At 40.2% G+C, this 21,837-nt stretch overlaps 1 protein-coding gene across 2 annotated transcripts; it reads left to right on the top strand.

The window, feature by feature from the left end:
- Positions 1 to 15,800: 15,800 nt before the first annotated feature.
- LOC142368934 (uncharacterized) lies at positions 15,801 to 19,502 on the top strand. Of its 2 annotated transcripts, XR_012767460.1 has the most exons (5): positions 15,801 to 16,026; positions 17,388 to 17,741; positions 18,137 to 18,253; positions 18,342 to 19,155; positions 19,267 to 19,502. XR_012767460.1 is itself a non-coding variant. In XM_075451146.1 (4 exons), the coding sequence occupies exons 1-4, from the start codon at positions 15,969 to 15,971 to the stop codon at positions 18,449 to 18,451; spliced, it is 639 nt and encodes a 212-aa protein (XP_075307261.1). In that variant the 5' UTR covers positions 15,801 to 15,968; the 3' UTR covers positions 18,452 to 19,502. The 2 variants fall into 2 exon arrangements, 1 of the variants encoding a protein (XP_075307261.1); XM_075451146.1 differs by having other exon boundaries at positions 18,342 to 19,502.
- Positions 19,503 to 21,837: the final 2,335 nt, after the last annotated feature.

Genomic DNA, 21,837 nt, shown 5'->3' with positions numbered 1-21,837 from the left:
TACGTTCCAGCTTGAGAGTGACATGGGCAGTATGTCTAAAGCCCCCCCCCCTGAATAAAAAGAAATGCAGCGGTGCATGCACATCTGGTATTTAGGACTGTTTGAGGGAGTTTTGAACGCCCATACATATCTCGACGTGGGATCACGACCGTGGCGGGAATTTTAAAGTGGGCACGCGGGGTAAAATAACCGTTCACCACCTGCTGCGCGCGCATGAAACGCCGTACGTTTAGTTTTTGAGTAGTTGAACGAACCGATGTCGTCCAGCTTTGTAGCTCAAACCTGCTCAAATTACAGTTTTTAATCAATTTTGGGGTTTACATCGGGAAATTAAGTGTCTTTTGACTAACTTGCTGCCTAAAGCAAAGGTACCTGATGAAGCATCAGACATTTAATCTCAAACTGAAGGAATCTTAGCATCTGAGGAACACAATATGCCTAACTTTCCAAATCCCTTGAGTCCTCACTATGATTTCTCTATGAATGAAATAATACGATGTCATTTAAATGCCAACACTGCAATGAGTCAGGGTTGGACTTAATTCTTAGGTGGTCCATTTACAAGATTTATTAATCAATTCATTAATCAAGGACCCTCAGACAAGACCCTCAGGGAGGCTTTTAGCATGTCGGTTTATTTTCTTGTGCAAATATCTTTCTCTTAAAGTTAGATTTGCATAAATCAGAAAGCATAAATTACTATCAGGGCCGCTGCGGCCTTTGTAATTGTGTGGGATCCTAATGTGGACTGTCCTCATTCCAAAGACTTCCCCGCGGGGCATTTAGTTATGCAGGCAGAGACAGACTCGTAGGAGTGAATGTCAAACCATGTCTACCACTAGTATTTCACACCTCTACAAACCACTAATTTGTCAAATCTGAAAAATCACAAAACAATTGGCCTGTTTTTTTACATTTTATTTTAATGTTATCCCTATACATGGTCCCCCTTTGTTGCTACAATCAACACACAAGTTAAAAAAATTGTTGTCCCTTAAATATTCTCCTAGAAGCTGTCGTATCACCATTTCTATACAAAAAAATAGAAGAAGAGGGCCAGAAGGGAGAGGCACCCACAGCAAATTGGGTGACAGTGTCACTGTTCCATCTGATAAGAAAATAACTGATGACAACTGGTAAATAGAGATATGGAATCCACCTGCTGTGCTGTAGTACTAGACCTTGGTGTTAAAATAGCAGTTAGAGTGGTGGAAAGCATCTAAAAATTCAGCCTGAAAAGAGCAAATGAGACACATCAGTTTTGTGTGTTGCAGCAGAGTTCTTTTTCCTTTTTTCTTTTGGACACAGTGGAACAAACTTGGAGTGCAGCGCCCTCTGCTGGTGTGACAGACTAACAGCGTGAAAGGCAGCAGCGACAGGTTGGAGGCTTTTAGTTTTAGTTCGTGGTTGGCTCTCTGTCCTCTGCTTCTCATGTAGACAAACAGACCACGTTGTGAATGTTAAGTCCTTGATGGTGCTGTGGCGAGGCTCACATTCCGCCCGAAGGGTTCATGTTGTTGTTATAAGGCATCACAAGTTGCCAAAGTTGGCCGTTCTTTTGTGGTTTCTTTCACCAGACAGAAGGTGTCCACAGGCCACGGGCACATGGTCTGTGGACACAAAAAAAGTCTAAATGTTGGTGACACTGTCAATCCACAGGCTTAAATATAAGCATTACGCTTCAGCCTGTGCCTTTTCAGTCACTTAAAAAATGCTATGACTGTACTGAACACATTTGTTGTATACTGTGTGACTGAATAAAACAAACAAACAAACAAACAGTTCGTTGGGTATTTAAAACTTAAGGGTGAGCACACTTTGAGAGGTTATAGAATAAATCTCGGGGATTGTGAGATTTAATCAATGATTCCTGAATGATAGGATTAATAGAAAAAAAGCTCAATGTAAATCTTTGATTCTAATTCAGTTTTTTTGTGTGATCGCACATATTTTCGATGAACAGTAACCACAGTGTGAACCGAACACGTAAAATGAGACGATTTTGGTTATGTCGACCCAGATAAGAGTCTCTAGCAACGCTGCCACAGCTTTACCACCCTGACACACGTCATGAGTTGCGACAGTTACGCATTCTCTCCATAAGTCGCCTCATGCACGCTCAGTGTTACGCATTTATGACAAAAACAATGTGTCTCGTTTATTGGAAATCAAATCAAATCAAATTTATTTGTATAGCACATTTCATGTACAAAACAATTCAAAGTGCTTCACATAAAATAAAAGCATTGCAGCAGGAAGTGTAAGAAGCATTAAAGATACATACAAGAATATAAAGAGAAACAAATATGATAATTTAAATAAATTTAAAAACAAGCAACTGTCCAGATAAATTAAAAGATACTGTGCAGATTTCATGCACATGAGAAAAGAAATGTTTTTAACCTGGATTTAAAAATGTCTACATTTGGTGAAAGGTTAATCTCTACTGGCAGTTTGTTCCACTTGTTTGCAGCATAACAGCTAAATGCTGCTTCTCCATCTTTAGTCTGGACTCTGGACTGGACCAGCTGACCTGAGTCCTTGGATCTAAGAGCTCTGCTGGGATTATATTCTCTGAACATTTCACAGATGTATTTTGGCCCTAAACCGTTCTGGGATTTGTAAACCGTCAGCAGGCTTTTAGAATCTATTCTGTGTTAATAAGAAAGTTCAAGCTCTTCTTCTGGACACTGCGAAATTTCACAACCGCCGTGTTATCTGAAGTGTTGTGTCGAGTGGTCTCTGGAAACCCACCCTGACCACAGAGACAGCCACTGTGCACACAGCTGAATCCGAAGCTGTTACAACAAACAGACCGTGGCGAGCGGTGTGTGTGATTGTGCCTCTGTTTCAGCTTCATTCTGCTGTTGTCCTGTAAGGCAGAAGAACATCATTCGCTAGATGGCAGCAAAAGTTGTATTTTCAAACTGTGAGTGCTCACTATCAAACCCCGGCCCCACTCTGTGATATGAAGAGCAAATGTATCGTAAAACCATCTCGTTTGGCTTTAGCACCGACCCTGATGAGGACCTTTGCGGAGCTCGGAGGTGGGTCGAGTTGCGCCAACAATCAGGCAAAATGAAACTTGCAAGTGGAACTGTCTTAAAGGGATAGTTCGCCTCTTTTGACATGAAGCTGTATGACATCCCATACTAGCTATATCATTTATGAACATTGACTTACCCCCTGCTGCGTCCTGTGAGCCGAGTTCCAGCCTCGTTTTGGCGTTGACAAAGGTAGTCCGGCTAGTTTGCTAGGGCCACAAAAATAAAGCGTTTTGCTTCTCAAAACAATATGCGTTCAAAAGAGTAATACATTTGCATCACAAAATCGTTCATCCGGAAAAAGTCAGACCTCACAATCGCTTGGCCCTATTTTCTCTCTACCTTCGTATCACTACGGGCTGTGTAGACCGTGCAGACCGAAGTGCAGACTGAGCAGTCCCCTGCTTACGAGCAGTAAACACCGTAACAGGTGCAGCTATCGGCAGGTGGCTGCACGCATTGATATGAAGGTAGAGAGAAAATAGCGCCAAGCGATTGTGAGGTCTGACTTTTTCTGGATCAACAATTTTGTGATGCAAATGTATTACTCTTTTGAACGCATATTGTTTTGAGAAGCAAAACGCTTTATTTTTGTGGCCCCAGCCAACTAGCCGGACTACCTTCGTCAACGCGGCTGGAACTCAGCTCACAGGGGGCAGCAGGGGGTAAGTCAAATTTAATAAATGGTATTGCTAATACGGGATGTCATACAGATTCATGTCAAAAGAGGCAAACTATCCCTTTAAGACAGTCCAATTGGACTGCAGTGTACTTTTTTAATTTTTTTAAATTTTATTCATTTATTTGCATTACACTAAAAAACATTTCTACATCATACGCCAGGGAATAAAAGAGGCCACATGAAAATATTCAACTATTCACAGAAATCAACAGTCTTAATCGCTTTCTGGTTGTTTGAGAATTTAATGGAGGTCATGTACTGCCTGAGCTCACCGAGAAAGGCAAGAAAAGGTGGTATTTGTCACATAAATTTACATTTATGGATATGAAATTTAGCCATTAAAATGATGAGGTTGATAATAAAAGTTATGTTGGCTTTTTCTGTGGTTCTGTTAAAGTCAGGGAGCCCAAACAATACACTCCTCCAAAAATAAATGAAACTCATTATCAATATTGTTAGCGATAAAGTTACAGATATCACTCCACAGTCTTTGGACGGACTGCGGTGTGCTGCAGATGTTTTTTGTGAAAGGTGACGTCACGCTGTTTCCTGTGTTCCTCCTTGCTCTAACATAAATCATTCCTCACCCACATGAAAATATTGACCATCAAAATCTAAGCGAGGATTTCTCGAACCACGGAAAAGAGCAGTTTAATTCGAGAATGCGTTGAAATGGACTAATTTGGTCAAAAGGGCAAATGCAGGATGCATTCTGTGAAATGCTTTTCCGAGGCGGAGCCAGCGTGTGCGTGACAGCCGTGAGTCACTGTGAGGAGCACAGGGGCAAAGTGGTTGATGTAAGGATGTTAACACATATCCCGAGTCATGAATGTGAGTGACTGATCGTTTCCTATGCAGTTTTTTACTCCAATTAATGCTTCCTCAGAGAAGTAAATGTATTTTATTTATACAGCCCTTTACAGACAATCGTTACAGTGTACCAAAGTGCTTTACAGCAGGTAATAAATAAAGAGAAGAATAAGTTAAAAACAAATAAAAACAATAAAAGAACAGTTAAAGCAATAAAATACAACAAAATCAAATAAGATTAAAGTGTCATCATACTACTGGGTATTAAAAGCAATCCTAAATAAGTAGGTTTTTAGCCTAGATTTGAAGAGGCCCAGGTCAGAAATAAGACGTAGCTTAACGGGGAGCTTATTCCAGAGCCTGGGGGCAGCGACAGAAAAGGCTCGGTCACCCCAGGGTTTGTATTCTGACCTGGGCACTTCCAGCAAAAACTGATTTGTTGACCTCAGAGCTCTACCAGGATTGCGGACTGTTAAAAGCTCAGATAAATATGATGGGGCGAGGCCGTTAAGAGCTTTAAAAACAAACATTAAAAGTTTCAAATCAATTCTATAAAGGACAGGAAGCCAATGGAGGGAGTTAAGAACAGGAGTGATGTTTTAGTGTTGGTTAAAAGACGGGCAGCAGCGTTCTGCACCAGCTGAAGGCGGCTGAGAGAAGACTGGGAGACGCCGACATAAAGTGCATTGCAATAGTCTGACCTTGGACTTATTAGGGCATGGATGGCTTTCTCAACGTCATGACAACTTAAAAACATTTTAACTTTGGCCAGGAGACGCAACTGGAAAACACTAGTCCTGACGACATTGTTAATTTGTTTGTCCAACCTCAGATGACTTTCAAAGGTCACTCCCAGATTTCTGACAGTTGAACTAAGCTTTGAAGACAAGGTGCCAAAGCCAGCCATAGGTATCAAAGTCACGTCAAACACACGCAGTGGCCATAATTCACAAGCAAAGCAGCGGCATTGAAGTAAGTACAGTTATATGAGACTTGCCAAACTCTCAAGTGCTTCTTTAAAACATAAACGCATGTTATACGGCAAGTAAAGGTTCCAAGTTGCGCTTAGAGTGACAACGAGTTATAAATACAGTTGGGCTGAGCTATATGGAGGGACGTGGACTTATATGTCTCACTGTTTCTAATACAACGCAAAAACTGTGCGTGTCATCAGGAAATTCATAGAGTGGCTGTTTGAATTCACAATTTTATACAGGAACCGATGCAGCATTTGGTACACATGGATACAGTGTATGAAAGAGCTCTGCTAGATCTTCCCAGACTGATTAAGTAAAACAGAACATCAATTTTTAATCCATGATTCAGAACCCCAAAAGTGGTGGCAGTTACCAAAAGGAGTAAGCAGCGTTCATGGATTAACCTGTGGCTCAGCAGCTGTTTTTATTTGCCTGATGAGACACCGTGTGCCTACAGCAAGGAGGACTAATGTGGGCCTGCATGTCAGCTAAGAGGGTAAAGGTCTGTGGCTGAGGGTCTTCCTGTTTTTTTTTGTTTTTTTTTTCTAATATCACACTCGTCGTCCAAACTGAACATGAGGCAACTTCCGTTTAGTAGAACTGGCAGAAAAATAGAACACGAAGCACGTTGACTGCAGCGGCCACTCTGTAAACGGCAGAGTCTCGACGAGATAATCTGCTTTGCATGACGGAGAATTCAAATAAAAACTTCCTTTCAAAGGATAATTAATAGATGCTGGTTTTATTGCTATGACAGTTATCACTAAACTGAGTAGGCGTGCTTGATCCTGCGCACATTTCCTTTTATAAATCCCAGCGAATGTGAAACTTGGGCGCACATGCAGAGTACGTTCACAGAGAGTGAGAATGAAGTGCTGATCACTGAGGTGAAGGCCAGAAAAAAACTGTATCATTCGGTTGTTTATCCCCTGGATCAGTGACGAATGGAAACTGATGGGGAGGCCGAGCGTCACCCTGACAGGTAATGTGACACAGTGACAGTGAAGAATTTCTGACTGCCGAAGAGAGCCCATAGCTGCATTCAGCTCATCAGTCGTGGAACAAACAGGATAAGGTTTATAACACATTGTCCTTTAAAAATGTTTGAAACCCTTATGAATATGACGCCCGTTTGAAATTCTATTGCGTGTGGTTATTGCCTGTCACTAAAAGGACCAGTACTCGAGTACTCAGTGGTGAATCATTGTGAAATGATGAAGCTTCTGCTGAGATTTGATTCTCTCGTCTTACTGTGTCTGTTCATCTTGGAGTGAGTAAAAAAACATTTCCTTTACTTTACTTTACTTTAAATCAGAACAAATTCACAGTATTATTGCTCATATTAACAGTAGACAATAGACTATAAACTTAGCATCTACTGATGGAAATAAAAAACTAAGATGCCAGCAATAAGGGGCACTAAGCTTTCCGGAAAACCTCCTATAATAATCGAAATTATTACCGTTTCGACGATCAATCATTAACTGTGTATGGCAACTGGGGCGACTGGAATTCAAGTATAGGAGAATTTCTCTTACTTCTACAGAACATAGCAGCCAGGACTGTAGTAACGCAGATACAAATGAACATACCAGAGTAGTGTTTGTCCAGTATGATGTGGTAAAGATGGAAATTTCAGGGGAAATCCACACCGATAAATGCTTGTTTCTGCTTTCTTGGTCTTTGTCCTGGTTTGTGGAAGAGAATAACACTGGAATGCGCATTATGTAAGACAGGACTTTATCTACCCCTGTGGGAAAACTGAAGCGGTATATAAATACAGATTTCAAATGTGCAAAGAAATGTATAGTAATAAACACTGAATACAACATTTAAAATACACTTGATACATAGATACATAGAGACACTATATACAGAGATATCAACAAGGCGTAGTATTTACAACCAGGTGTGGTCAGTGAGTGGGTTACACACACGGCGTGTGAGATGATAAGGACACTGAAAAGGAACAGATGTTGCACAAAGACAGGAGCTGACCAGACAAACAACAGCGGTTACAGTGTGCTGTCGCTGCAGAGTCTGACGAGTGTGGCGGTGATTAATCAACGGCGCCGTTGCATTTACAGTGAAATCAATCTGAAACGAATGCCTGCAGCCAGAGAGGAGCTGCGTTTTAGGCAATCGGTGCTGACCCCCTCGTACAAAAGAGTCGACCCCTCATCAAATAATTAAAATGGTATTTTGTTTCACCTTGCAGGTCTACGGGTTCATTATGTGAGGAAATCCCGTTAGCCGCACGTGACTTGAGCGAATGGCTTACCCTATAATAAGGGATAATGCCTTAGGGTTTCAAAAGGGTAATAAAATTTTTTTTTTTAAATCTTGTTTTTTGAGCATTACAAAGTTAAAAAATCAGTCACTAGATGGCAGTAAAGGCTGGATCTCTCAGAATTTCTTAATTCTAAACCTCCCCCGGCTATTGCAAAGATGGTCTGGGTTACTTTAACACGTTGTGATTGCAGCCTGCAGCTCCTCTGTTATGTACACAGTTTAACTTGTATTATTCACAGATGTATTGCAGGATGTTTACACTCTTTCGGATTGAAGCTAACAGACATGGGCTGACACCGTTGTGTCATCTCAGACAGTGATGTGAACATTTGAAAATGCAAGCAGTTTTTATTCTCCTCGACACTTTTTCTCACCAGAGCCAATATCTGAGTTAATAACTCACTAAGAGTGCAGGGGGAAGTGGTGGGTGAAAGTCTTATCCCAAGGTGTGACTCATTCACCAGTAATTAATATTAGTAAGTGATCATTTCCTGTGCCAGTTTTACCCCAACTAATGTTTCCTGAGAAAAGTAGGTGTAAATGTCATGTCTTCTTTGGCAGTTTCCAGCTAAATCAAACCAACATTTGACAGATATAGATATATATGTATATACAGCTGGACACAGTGCACATTTTATCAAATGTAGAGAACTTAAGGGCAGTTTATTACAGTGTAGCATGGGTCATTTTGAAATATAAATCCAACATTCACTTCACGCTGATTCAAAATCTAGGACCGAAGAGAAAGAAAACCAGATGAGCGTAACATGTTTCACAACTTCTATCAAATCACAAACTCTGTATTTTTTTTCAATTTTTATTTTTTTGGCCTTTTAAGCCTTTAATGGACAGGACAGTTCAAGAGAGACAGGAAGCAGGGGGCAGAGAGAGGGGGAAAGACATGCAGCAAAGGGCCGTCCGATGTAGGATTTGAACTGGGGCCAGCTGCAGTGAGGACTATAGCCTACGTACATGGGGTGTCTGCTTAACCCACTACACCACAGACCACCCCCAAGCTCTGTATTTAATCCCGAAGAAGAGTCGATCAAAAACATTGTGGTTAAAAACTTTGATGTACACAGACCTCGCACATAACAACACAGGAACACTGCAGACACTGCAGAACGTGCCATATACTGTTGTGCATTTCACTGTAACTCGAAAAATGTTAATTTCATCAAAGTGAACTTGAGTACAGTCTGTCAATATGCGTTTTAAAGCATTTTGAAATAAGAATATTGTAAATCTTGCACTATAAACACATACCAACTTCTGTTCACAGCGTAATGCAACTCGTACTAGCTCAAAAAAAACGTCTACATGACTAAAACGAGCTGCGATCCAGTTAAATATATACCATGTGAAAATCCATGCTCTTGAATTTGGAAAATCAATAGGTGTTTGAATTGAAAATGCTTGCTGAGTCATAATTAGCATATAATACAATGTGATTGGGCCATATGGACGTGCTGAGACCGTAATCTCTTCCTTGTATTTAGGCGAACAAAAACAGTGCACGTATTCATAACAAAGCATAAGCTGCTTAACATTTGTGAACAGAAAAAGTTAAAAAAAAAGTCACATTTATAATAACACAATTTCTCATCAATTTGTGAAAATTGCACGAGGAAAAGTTTTCTGCAGGAATGCTTAATCAAGCAAACAGCTGTGTGCCGGAAACTAAGAATTTTTCAAACATAGATATGTGAATGGTACTGAGTATGCTAAACAGGGTCTCATATGACTCAGAAATAAAACAGTATGACTGTTACTGCACTAAAAACAAAAAGACACTGTAGGAAGATGTTCAAAGCCTGATTGTGTACAAGAGAGCGGCCTCGTTTTTTAACACGGCTTTTGAAAACAACTGAGAACCCAAACGGGCAATGCATTTAAGATAAACTGATCGACAGGAGTGAAGCGCAGTCATAGAATAGTCTGTGAATTAGCAGATGTTCTTTTTGTCTGTTTAGATGCCACAAACCACGTCAGCTATGAGTTTAAAGTTTTGTGGTTGAGGGTCTTCCTGTTTTTTGACAGTCCAAAGCAGAGCATGAGGCCATTTCCGTTAAATAGCCCCGTTAGATAGGCTGATTTTACCCACAATGTAAAGTACTGTGTGAGAGAATCTGCTTTGCATGTGTAAGTGCAATACTTCCATTCCTCTTTATCCCAAAAAAGTGAGCTTGAAGTGCACTCCTTCAGCATCCCTGACAGTTCCCTGTAGCACTAAACCGCCTCGGGGCACAGTGGGGTACATCGATTCTCTTTTTCTAACACTGTATTTGTGTATAGAATCTATCAGTTAAATTTTCTCAAGAATCTCTTTAGATTACGTTGAAATACAGATGATTTATTTTTTATTTTTAGCTGTTAACTATAGGCTACATGAGGGAACAAAGAGTTAGTCGGTGGGAGAAAGAAAATTCTATCAAAAATAAATACAGCTTTTTTTTTTTTAATTAAAGGGCTTTTTCAGGCTCGTGGAGTGTCTCTCAGGGGTATTAAAAAAAAAAAAAAGGTGAACCGTCCAAGAGCGAGCCTGCAATTAGTTTTTGCTAACTAGCTTAGAGAGCTAGCTTAGAGAGCTAGCTAGCGATCCGACAGCTCCTGCCGTCAGCTCTCTTCTCCATATATGTTCACATGTTGTGAACTTTGTCTGTTGCTTGGTATTGGCCATTGGAATAATGTGGGTGCTTCACAATGTGGTGGCAACCCGAAAGGAGCAGGATTAAAAAATAAGCGAGTTACAACATGCTAAAAGGCTCCACTGAATTTCTGAATTGGTTGTGTCTTGTGATACTGGCTTGCGCCTCTTCTAGGGTTTCCACCTTTCAGAAATGAAAATAAGGGACGCCCACCATGGCCCGTCTGGCCCGGGCTATGACCATACGTGTATAAATATATATATATATATATATATATATATATATATATATATATCTATATATATATATATATATATATATATATATATATATATATATATATATATATATATATATATTTATTTATTTATTAATTAATTTGTTGCCAAATAAGGGACGATTCCGTATTTCAAGGGACGGGTGGCAACCTCGACTGTGTGAGTGTGTCCAAACTGTTTCCTTTTGCAACACAAAAGCCACAACACCATATGATGTCCCATATGCTGCTCACTTCCGTTGTAGCCTAACTTCCATTGTGGCTTATGTGTTGTGTTGCAACTTTTGAATTTGTGTTGCAGTTTTTGTGTTGTGTTGACCCCTCTGGGCCACTGTAGGTTCTTGGCTCCCCTGAACTGTAAGCTTTGGTGTGAAGTCACTTTATTTTTAGGGGCACTTTACACGGAAACGAAAACGGGTTAAAAACGCAAAACCTTTTTGCGGATGCACTATATCGTTTAGATGGTAACGGCGTTTTGGGGGCATGAAAACGCAACAAAGTGAAACCGCCCTCCAGAGTGGAATTCTTGAAAACGCTCCACGGTCGCGCCACTGTGTAAAAGATGAAAACGCAAAACTGCGTTTCTCGTCACATAGAAAGTAGGCTAGAAAGACTTGGTCTTGGTAGTGTTGCCACCTAGCCATCTGGCGTGTTTACTGCAGCGATAAATATGAAACGTCACACACTTTTGCGTTTACTTATGCACGCAGATTTTCACCCTAAAACGCTCGTCTAAATGCAGATTTAAAAGTGAAAACGAAATGCCAATTTTGCGTTTTGGTTTCAGATCGTTTCCGTGTTAAGGTAGCCTTAGAGTTTGTTGAGGTCAAACAAGTTTCCATTTGACCTTAATGTCCAATTGGCCAAAGTTTTACCTTTCCGGAGGCAGTTCCACAGGCACTAATGCACCTCCATACCATCAGAGATGAAGGCGTTTGAACTGAGCGTCGATAAAGGGTTGCATGTTCCCTCTCCTCTGGTCCGGAGGACGTGGCATCTATGTTTTTCAAAGAGAATTTCAAATTTTGACTTTGACACAGAACAGTTTTCCACCTCCACGATGCCTTTGTCCATTTTAAAGGGGACATACTAGGAAAAATCCCATTTTTCTCTTCTGGGGGAGCATATATTAGGGTGTCTGAAGTCGCCAGCAAGTGTAAAACTTCTCAAATATACAACCCTGGCATTTCTTTTAGCTCCTCTTTGTTTTTTTCTCATTTAACGAGCCACTTAGATTTTCTCTTTCAAAAGTACATCATGCCTGAAATTTACTCCGCCTCTTCTGCAAAGCCTCGACCTCACATCCACCCCGCTAGACCGATGAAGCCAGCTTCTGGTGGAAATGTTCTGTTGTCAGCTGTACTGAGGAGCATGCATCCATCTACCACCAGCTTCAGACGCTATAAGAGCCCAACGGATAAACTTTACAAAATGAGAGTAATGTTTCAGCAAGGGTTAGCTAAAGACTGTTTTAACAACTTGAACCAGTTTAATACTGGACTTAAGAAACAGAGCCACAAAGAGGAATCAGTTCCAACTCTCAGTGCCTGAACTTCAGATGAGAGAAATGTTAACACAGTATGTCCTCAGGAACACTGATAGACTGTGTCCTGTATGTAGAAACATGCAGAAAGTAACCCTTCACTGATATCTCTCTCAGATACCTCTCCAGCAGTTGCTTGAGTCCACTTCAAACTGATGTACTTCTATGGTTTGGTCAGGCCACTGAGCTTAAATCCACAAAGCCTGTCTCATCTGACATCTCAAAAAGACCTCCGAAAATTGTGTCAAATTCTTCAAAAGAGCACAATATGACACCTTTAAATAAGCTTTGTGTTAAGATAAGTCTCGCTCCAGAAAGTCCAACCCAGTTTTCCAGCCTGTGCAACAGGATTCTGTGATCTACAGCATCAAACGCAGCGCTGAGGTCCAACAGAACCAGGACTGAAACATTACCAGAATCAGTATTCAACCTGTTGTCGTTTAACACTTTGACCAGAGCTGTTTCAGTGCTGTGATGACGTCTGAAGGCTGATTGAAAGTTATCAAGACTTCCACTTTCATTCAGAAAGTCGTTGAGCTAAATACAACTTTCTCAATAATCTTAGATATAAAAGAGAGATTAGAGACAGGTCTGTTAGTGCTCATCATAGAGGCGTCTAGAGTTCTCTTCTTTAGGAGTGGCTTAATGGCCGCTGTCTTTAGTGACTTGGGAAAAATGCCTGATGCCAGTGAGCTGTTAACTATTTGTAGGAGATCACTTTCTACTGATACAGTAGAGTAATACAGTTTTATTTAACTGCACTGGCTTTATAGGTCTTAGTTAAATACAGTTTTATTTAACTTCACTGGCTTTATAGGTCTTAGTTAAATACAGTTTTATTTAACTTCACTGGCTTTACAGGTCTTAGTTAAATACAGTTTTATTTAACTGCACTGGCTTTACAGGTCTTAGTTAAATACAGTTTTATTTAACTGCACTGGCTTTATAGGTCTTACTAAAATACAGTTTTATTTAACTTCACTGGCTTTACAGGTCTTAGTTAAATACAGTTTTATTTAACTGCACTGGCTATATAGGTCTTAGTTAAATACAGTTTTATTTAACTGCACTGGCTTTATAGGTCTTAGTTAAATACAGTTTTATTTAACTGCACTGGCTATATAGGTCTTAGTTAAATACAGTTTTATTTAACTGCACTGGCTTTATAGGTCTTAGTTAAATACAGTTTTATTTAACTTCACTGGCTTTATAGGTCTTAGTTAAATACAGTTTTATTTAACTGCACTGGCTTTATAGGTCTTAGGCAAGTATTACACATTTATATTACTAACTTCACTGGTCCTGCAGGTCTTGGTCGAATATTACACATTAATATTTCACTTCACTGGCTTAATTAAACACAGTTTTAACTTCACTGGCTTTATAGGTCTTAGTTAAATACAGTTTTATTTAACTTCTGGCTTTATAGGTGTGATGGCCACACCTGCAGCCACACAGTTGCCTGGACTGGGCTCCCAGATTGATTGGGTGATACCAACTAGAGGGGAAGACTATGGAGTCTTTTAATTTCTGCATTAGTTCTTTTTGCTTTTGTGATTTGTTTATTTTTGTTAACTTGGTTTAGTTATTAGGCATTTAAGTTGATTCTTGAGCTAACTGTGTTTATTTACTTTCGTTAGTTAAATTTGTGTTGATGTTACCCTTCCCTCTTCCTCAGTGTGTCATGGTCTGATCAGCCAACATTTAAGTCCCCTTTGTTTGTTGTGTGTGAGGTCAGTTTTGTTTGTTTTTGAACTGTTAGCTTAAGGTTATGTTAAAATCTTGATTTTTGTCTTTGAATTTAGTTTCCTTATTTGACCTCTTTTAAGGGCCCTGTAAACTATTGTTTGTGGTTTTGTTATTTTTGGGAATAAACCCATTTTCCTTAAATTATTTCTGTGTCCTCATGTTTGACCAGCTCGGTCCCTCACAATAGGTCTTAGTTAAATACAGTTTTATTTAACTTCACTGGCTTTACAGGTCTTAGTTAAATACAGTTTTATTTAACTTCACTGGCTTTACAGGTCTTAGTTAAATACAGTTTTATTTAACTTCACTGGCTTTACAGGTCTTAGTTAATTAAATACAGTTTTATTTAACTTCACTGGCTTTACAGGTCTTAGTTAAATACAGTTTTATTTAACTTCACTGGCTTTACAGGTCTTAGTTAAATACAGTTTTATTTAACTTCACTGGCTTTACAGGTCTTAGTTAATTAAATACAGTTTTATTTAACTTCACTGGCTTTACAGGTCTTAGTTAAATACAGTTTTATTTAACTTCACTGGCTTTACAGGTCTTAGTTAATTAAATACAGTTTTATTTAACTTCACTGGCTTTACAGGTCTTAGTTAAATACAGTTTTATTTAACTTCACTGGCTTTACAGGTCTTAGTTAATTAAATACAGTTTTATTTGTCCAATCTTGGACGACAGAAAGGATGTTGAGATCCGGCTCGAAGGACCAAGTTGTTAAGAAAATTCTCCCAAATGAGGCTCAGAGTCGCTGGAGTCAGTGAACACAAAGGTTTAATCTTGCAGCAAGGAGACGAGTCTGCGCAACGTATCGCAGAGCTGACGCAGGGTTGTCTGGATTCTAAAATGACACTTCTGCCATTTATGCTTTCTACTACAAAAACATGAGCCGCACAAAGTTATGAGAAATTCTATGTTAGACGAGTACAGTGTAGTAAAGATCCCAGCGTCATATAAGACGAAGATAGAACAGAGGATAGAACTAGGAGGCTTTCTTCAGCATCCAAGGTTAAACTATCCAGATAGGAGAAGGCCTCCCCCAGCACACAGTGCCCCTTAATCTTCCAACACCGTAAAACATTCTTCCACACAGTACTTCTTTTCTTACAGTATAACCTCATGATATTTGTCTAACACTTTGTCCCAAAGAAGACACAATTTTAGACGAGGAACATTATTCTGAAAACTCTTCCACAATTGTAGATGCAGTTTTTTTGCAGATCCCTCAACCAATGCCCATCTTCACTTCCGATCTAAGGTGCTCTCTCGCGACCCATTCACGTTACTGACCTGTAGCCTAATTAGCTGCAGCACGTTCCTCTCGCTGTTTCTTTTTTAGTCTTTGTCCCAAACTTTTGGAGAGGTGTTGCTGCCATCGCAAATATATCTCACCTTTTATCGCGAATAAAATTTTGGTTCATGACATTGTCATATCCCTTCATTCTGTTTTTATTTATATTTTACACAGCCTCCCAACTTCTTTGGAATGGGGGTTGTTACCTACTTGCTTTTGATAAGCCTTTGCTGGTTAGCTGCGTGAGCGCGTGGTCTGGCCTAACACTAGACTGTTCAAAGGTACAAAAGCACTAAATCACCTAAAAGTAAGTAAATATAAACCTCTATTTAATCGCTATCTGCCATAACAAATGTTGTTCCGATTTTTCATCTTAACAAAGGGAAATGAGTTCCTCAGCGAGCAACAAGAAGTATCCTTTCAGTCATCATAATGAATTCAGAGAGGGAAGGACATTAGTTGCGTGCCACCTCACGAGCGAAGCTTTAGCCGCCAGCAACTCATCTGCAGGAAGGAACAGAAGCAGCGCAGTGGTTTTATATATTTCTCTTCAAAAATCTTTGAAAACCCTTTGTATGTACAACATGTGTGAGATGTCAGTTAAGCCAAAGGCACAGGCATCGGTATTTGCGACAGAGAGAAAAGGATGAAGCTTCCACTGAGCAGGCTGCTTCTCGTGCTTCTCTGGGTCTGTTCATCTCAGGGTGAGTAAAGACGGAATGAATTTCAGATATTTCACGTTCATGCAACATCTAGATTTCTGAGGGATCAAAAAGGGGATGTTCGTCTTACAATAATAGAAACAGGTCAAAGGGTAGAAAATCCCCTTTTTGGTTTTGATAAATAATTGTCAGCTTTTAAAAAAAATGCCATCTAGCATAAAGGGAGAAACAGTGAAAAGTTTTACGGGACTGAAGAACTCATTTCCAGCTCGTGTAATGTTGTATTGTCACGTTTTTTGGGGGCAATATTGTCAAATTTTGTGCAAAGATTTCACAAGAGAGAGCAAAAAAATGACAAAACTGCCGATACAAATAAAAGCAACAATGGAATATCTAATATTATGAAGTATTTATTTCAATTTAGTAAAACCTGGTTTTCAGGTTCTACATCATCCTGATGCCAGATACTTTGCTTTTTGGAAATCGAAATTAATTAAGTTCGTATTACTTGTTAATATTTTTGGTTCTGACGGGAGGAACAAAGGAACAAATAATGAGTAGATGATGTACTTCAGCTACACTGCCTTCATCAACCAAAAGCACACGGGAAGCTGTTAATCTCATGCTGAGAACCTATGTTGAACATAAAGGGAGGCAAAGGTTACTACGAGCTGAGAAAAAAAAGATCTGAAGTCTTAATATCAGTTTCCAAAGAACTTTCAGCCACACAACTGTGACAAAAACATTCAAACTCTTTTGCGATTGATGGAACTTTAAACTGCTTCTATCAGCGTAGAAGATCAAGCTGCAAAACAGCTGTTAATGTTGATGCTGTTTTTAGATATATTTTAGAAATGTAACTCTTATAGCTTTCATGGTCATTCCTCCCAGAAGATGAGGAATTAAAAAAAAGAAAAAAAAGAAAATCTTTGTGGTCGGTTTTACCCGAAAGGTCAAATGAACTGCTGCTGAAGCCCTTGGAATTAATGTGAATATACAACGCCACATTCCATCAAATTGTTAGATATTGTCATATATAGCTCAGCCACACCTGTGTGTGTTTGGTGTTTAAGTAACGCAGGATATTTGATGGATATGCAAATCTAACTCGTGATGTATCAGTGTCTCATCATAAGGCACATTTGCTGTCTGCTTTGAGTTCCTGGTTTACTTTTTTGTGAAATCATGCTAAATTAGAGTCTTGTGTATGATCCACCATAGTAGCTACCATCTACCATAGTAGCTACCGCACGACACACTGCATTTGTATCACTATGATATGTTTAAAACAATGTCTGTGTGTAAACCTGCTATTTAAAGCTTCTGGTTTAGCCTCGGAAATCTGATAACATCAATATGTTTCGGTGACCTGCCTTATTCGTTTCCTCTGTGTCTCTTTACAGGTGCTTCATCAGACACATTTGTTGTGAGCCAGAGTCCTGATGTCACTGTCACAGAGGGGCAGACAGCAACCATCGACTGCTGCTGGACGAAGGAGTTTATAAGGGTCAAAGTGAAATGGATGAAAAATCAAATAGAAATTAAGGAGACGACCTTCAGGAATAACTCTCAAGAGTCTCAAAATTCTTGTTCAACTTTGACTTTACCAAATATCAAACTTGAGGCTTCAGGGAGATACATCTGTAGCGTTACTGTAGACATACCACGTTTAACTACAGTTGAGGGTAGCGGTACAGTCATCACCGTTACAGCCAGAGAAAACACGGACGTCAACACAGATCACCACGTTGCTGATGGTAAGTGACAAAACAACAGCAGCCTCATGCAGTCTCAGCTGTGAACTGTCTTATTGGTTTGATATCTATATTTGATATTAATATAAAAACTTCTCTTGGTGAACATTTTTACGGCTTCTGTCCCCATATCTGTCTTATGTTTGGAGAAATCGAGCCCTTCAGCGAACGTGTTGCACGGTTGAAGCAGGTCTTACTTTCTGAAGGAAATTGTTTTGTCCAAGAATTGCTAAGACCCGTACAACTTTGTCGGTCCAGCTCGTGTTTATTGACAGTTTTGCTTTTATTTTTCTGTCTTGATCGCTTTTTGATCAAAGCTGATATGTGATGACGACAGTCCTAATCCTACACCGAGATACATACCGACACTAACATTTTAAAATGTGGTGGAATTTCAGATGCTTCCAATGAAGAAGTGCTCATCTATGTCCTGAGGTGCCTGCCAATCCTGGCCCTCGTCCTAGCCTTCCTCTGGCTCTATTATTCAGGGACTAAAGCTCAGCAGAACGCACAAGGTACTGGATACGTTGTTAGAACACGCATTAGCAGTATGGATTCCCCACTACATTAGCAATGGTCAAGCTGTGTGTTGCTATGTTTCAGCTGCTTCAAGAAATAAACCCACTGCACCACAGAGCAGAGAGGAAGACCAGGAGGAAGACCAAGTAGAAGAGGAAGAAGACGAGAGAGTGACTGAAGCTGCAAGAGAATGAAAGAGGACATGTCTAATAAAGTCTAAAAAAAAATCTAAAAAAAGGAGGCCAACTATGCAGCCCTGTTCTGGTGAAATCAGTTCATTTATGCATTTAAAGCGTTCGTTTTTTGATGTACTCTTTGTTTTTTTTTTTTAAATTGAACCCATATTTATCCAGGTTAGTCCCATAGGGAGACCTGGGCCAAAACGGCAACATGAAAAGTTAAAGCACAACAATAAGTCATGAAATGATACAGACTTCTTCTTCTTTTGTTGATGAAGACTCTCAGTCATCCAGGTCATGGTAATCATAAGAGCTCGAATGAGGGCAACTGGACTTCTTCTTCGATCTTGAAGACGTTTCATCTCTCATCTGAAAGACTTCTTCAGTTCTAAGCTGGATGGTGGGGAGAGTATCGGCCCTCTGGGACCACCACCCCGATCTGCCAGTCCAGAGGCACTGTCCCCGATGTCCACGAGATGCTGCAGAGGTGTGTTAACCAAGACAGCCCTACAGCATTCAGAGCCTTGAGGGACTCGGGACGGACCTCATCCACCCTTGCCACCGGGGAGCTTTTTGACCATCTCTGCAACCTCAGCCCCAGAAATGGGAGGCCCCACGTCCGAGCTCCCCGACTCTACCTCTTCATCGGAAGGCGTGTCGGTAGGATTGAGGAGGCCCTCGAAGTATTCCCGCCACGACTCACTACATCCCTAGTTGAGGTCAGCAGATGGTTCATCCCTTTAATGGGGTGCCTTTTTTAATGCTTAAATGATTTGTTTGTGGCTTAACAAACACATTCCAATGGCACACATTCCTCTGTAAATGGTCAGGTACAAGGACTGGACTGAAAATCAGTGGAAAAAGCTCGTGAAGACCTTCAGAAAGCCTGGAGAACTGTTGCTCAGGCCCCCTTTAAAAGATTACAAGAAAGTCTGGCAACTTGTAAGCAAAATATAAAAATTGAGAGCTGGATCAGGGCTCCTCTACAGATATTGTTCAAAATACACTTAAACCGAAAAAAAGTGTAAAACTGTATAAACTAGTATTATGGTGCAGAAATGTTTGTGCAGAGTCATCTGTGTAACCTGTACAGTATTTCAGTTTTACAGCTGTGGTTAATAAATAATTCACAAAACGACCAGTTGAGCAATCATTCATTCAAGCATGTATTTAAACACAGACACATTGGGGCACGGATTAAACATAGCAGAGGAAGAAAACCAACAGCAGACGCAGACTCTTGGGTTCACCTAAGAGTGTCTTTTTTTTTTCGGTGAAGAGGAAAACATGCAGCATTTTCATTGCCTCAGAGCAAGCCATTTATTTTCCCAGCTGTCAAGAATGGACAGCCAAAACGCTGTCTCTACAGAAGGCCTTGCACATTTTTTGCAGCTGAAGTGGTTTTGGTATTCATGTGGCGTGTTCAGTTGGTTGAAATTTGCAATTTGAGCCACTAGATGCCACTACATCCCACACAGTGACACTCATAAGGTGATCTCAGGGTGTTTCAGTTACTTTATGAACACAATTCAGAACATTGTATGTCGTTTTTCAGGAAGTCTAGTCAGCTAGTCAGCATTCAGTATATCTGTTTTATCTTAGAGCTGAGGAAAGACAGATGTTTTGAAGCATACCGCATAAAGCTAAAGAAGTTCCGTTCAATTAACGTCTTTTAGTTAATCCAACTTGTTTAGTCGGCAGGGGGACGGTTGATGACGCGTCCCCCTGCCGAGGACGGTTGCTCCTTTAAGGAGCAAATCAAGTTATTTTGGCATTTTTTAGATAATATTGGACTTCCCAAACTTTATGTATTTTTTCCTAATCCTGACTGAGTATTTCTGGTGTCTAAATCTGATAAAAACTGCCTGAAAACTGAAGTTATGATACTCCTAAAACCACTAAAGGATGGCAAAATTCACCAATGAGTCCACTGAGGGTTTGGACTGGGGTCTCTTTCATTCTTTCCACACCGCACCATCATGACTTTCCCACAACAGTATATGTTTTGGAGTCTACATCTACATCTCGAATTAGGGGAGGTAACTTAGTGTCTAGCAAAGTTTTGCAACCACAACATGAAATCTGCTTGACCTGATGCTCTTTACTTCGAAATGTTGCTCGTGTAGGAGTGCTTCTGGATTCCCTGTGGATCTTTATGAGGTATAGACTTAAATGTAAAAAACCTCCAAGGGGCTCTTTTAAAATAAATGTCTTTATTTCATATCAGTATGTCCAAATATTCCAAACACGGTCAGGTTTAGGAATATGAATACTGGGATGGTTTTTTATGTTAGATTTATAGGTGGAGCATTCATTTTTCAAGTTGGCTGTTTTAGAAGGAGGACAAGTCGGAAGATTTTGGTTTATTTATATATTCATGTCATGGATTTGTATTTAATACACGCTGTGGCAGTTAGAGATTAAACAACAGGCCGGTCCTTTACTGCAGGGGAGAGGGAGGCACGGTTGACAGAAGAGAGGGTGTGTGAAATGGAGAACAAAGGTGAAGCAGAGAGGCGGAAGAGCTAGTGGGACACTCTGCTCTTCCTACCACAGTGACTCAAAATAGTTTATGCCCGTGTTGAACCAAGAAAACTGGACTCTCACCTACCTTTGTTTGGTCAAATAGAGACCGGGCTTCCACTTTCCTTCTACACACACACTCTCCCACAAAGAGACACCGAAACACCTCACAGTTATGTCGACTCGCACCGTAAATCTTCCTGTTTTTAGAGCGTCTGTTTCAGTAAACCTTTAGCTTGTGAGACTGTTTCACTTTCTGTTTGTTCTCTTTTTTAACTGCAAATTAAATCTTCAATCGACCTGTGTTTTTGTTATTATTCTTATGGATTATCTTTATAATCCCCATATTAATTTCTGCACGTGTTGGTTTCCTTAAAGTAGCTCTAAAATGAACCCTGGGAACTAATGACAGGCTTTATTGTGCGTCTGATCCCCCTTTAGCCTTTATCTGCTGTGACTAAAGTGTCCCTCACTGCAAAGGTGTGACTTCCTCAGCAGAGTTGTGCGACGGCACCCTTTTGACTTCCTTCCACTCTGCGTTACTCGAAAACAGGGTTCAAAACAGATGATGAGAAAGAGGCAACCCAACAAGACAAAAGGAAAGGGTGGGGTGAAGACAAACATGAATATGTACACTCAGCTGCAGTTTTTAAGTCACCTTGATTGCAGCATCAGAAGCGTTTGGAAGGTCATGTTTGATATAAAAGCAGAACGACATGCTGTTAGCCAACTTTACATATACTGATGTGTCAGCATGGGGGCTGAAACAGACCACTTTTCAACAAGTGTTTGAAAAGACAAAGGCCATGAATGCATCCTATGAGCACGAGTTTTGTGTCCATAGGCCGACACATTTTGTTCGTTCGCTGTTAAAACAC

Source organism: Odontesthes bonariensis, chromosome 19 (assembly GCF_027942865.1).
Source record: "Odontesthes bonariensis isolate fOdoBon6 chromosome 19, fOdoBon6.hap1, whole genome shotgun sequence".
Lineage (NCBI taxonomy): Eukaryota > Metazoa > Chordata > Actinopteri > Atheriniformes > Atherinopsidae > Odontesthes > Odontesthes bonariensis.
This window is presented reverse-complemented; position numbering and strand designations above follow the sequence as displayed.

What these genes read in the sequence shown, in the direction of transcription:
- LOC142368934 (XM_075451146.1), top strand. Translation starts at nt 15,969, where the DNA reads ATGAAGCTTCCACTGAGCAGGCTGCTTCTCGTGCTTCTCTGGGTCTGT. An exon ending in CTGGGTCTGTTCATCTCAGG is followed by an intron (nt 16,027 to 17,387) that starts GTGAGTAAAGAC and finishes GTCTCTTTACAG; the next exon opens with GTGCTTCATCAGACACATTT. An exon ending in AGATCACCACGTTGCTGATG is followed by an intron (nt 17,742 to 18,136) that starts GTAAGTGACAAA and finishes GTGGAATTTCAG; the next exon opens with ATGCTTCCAATGAAGAAGTG.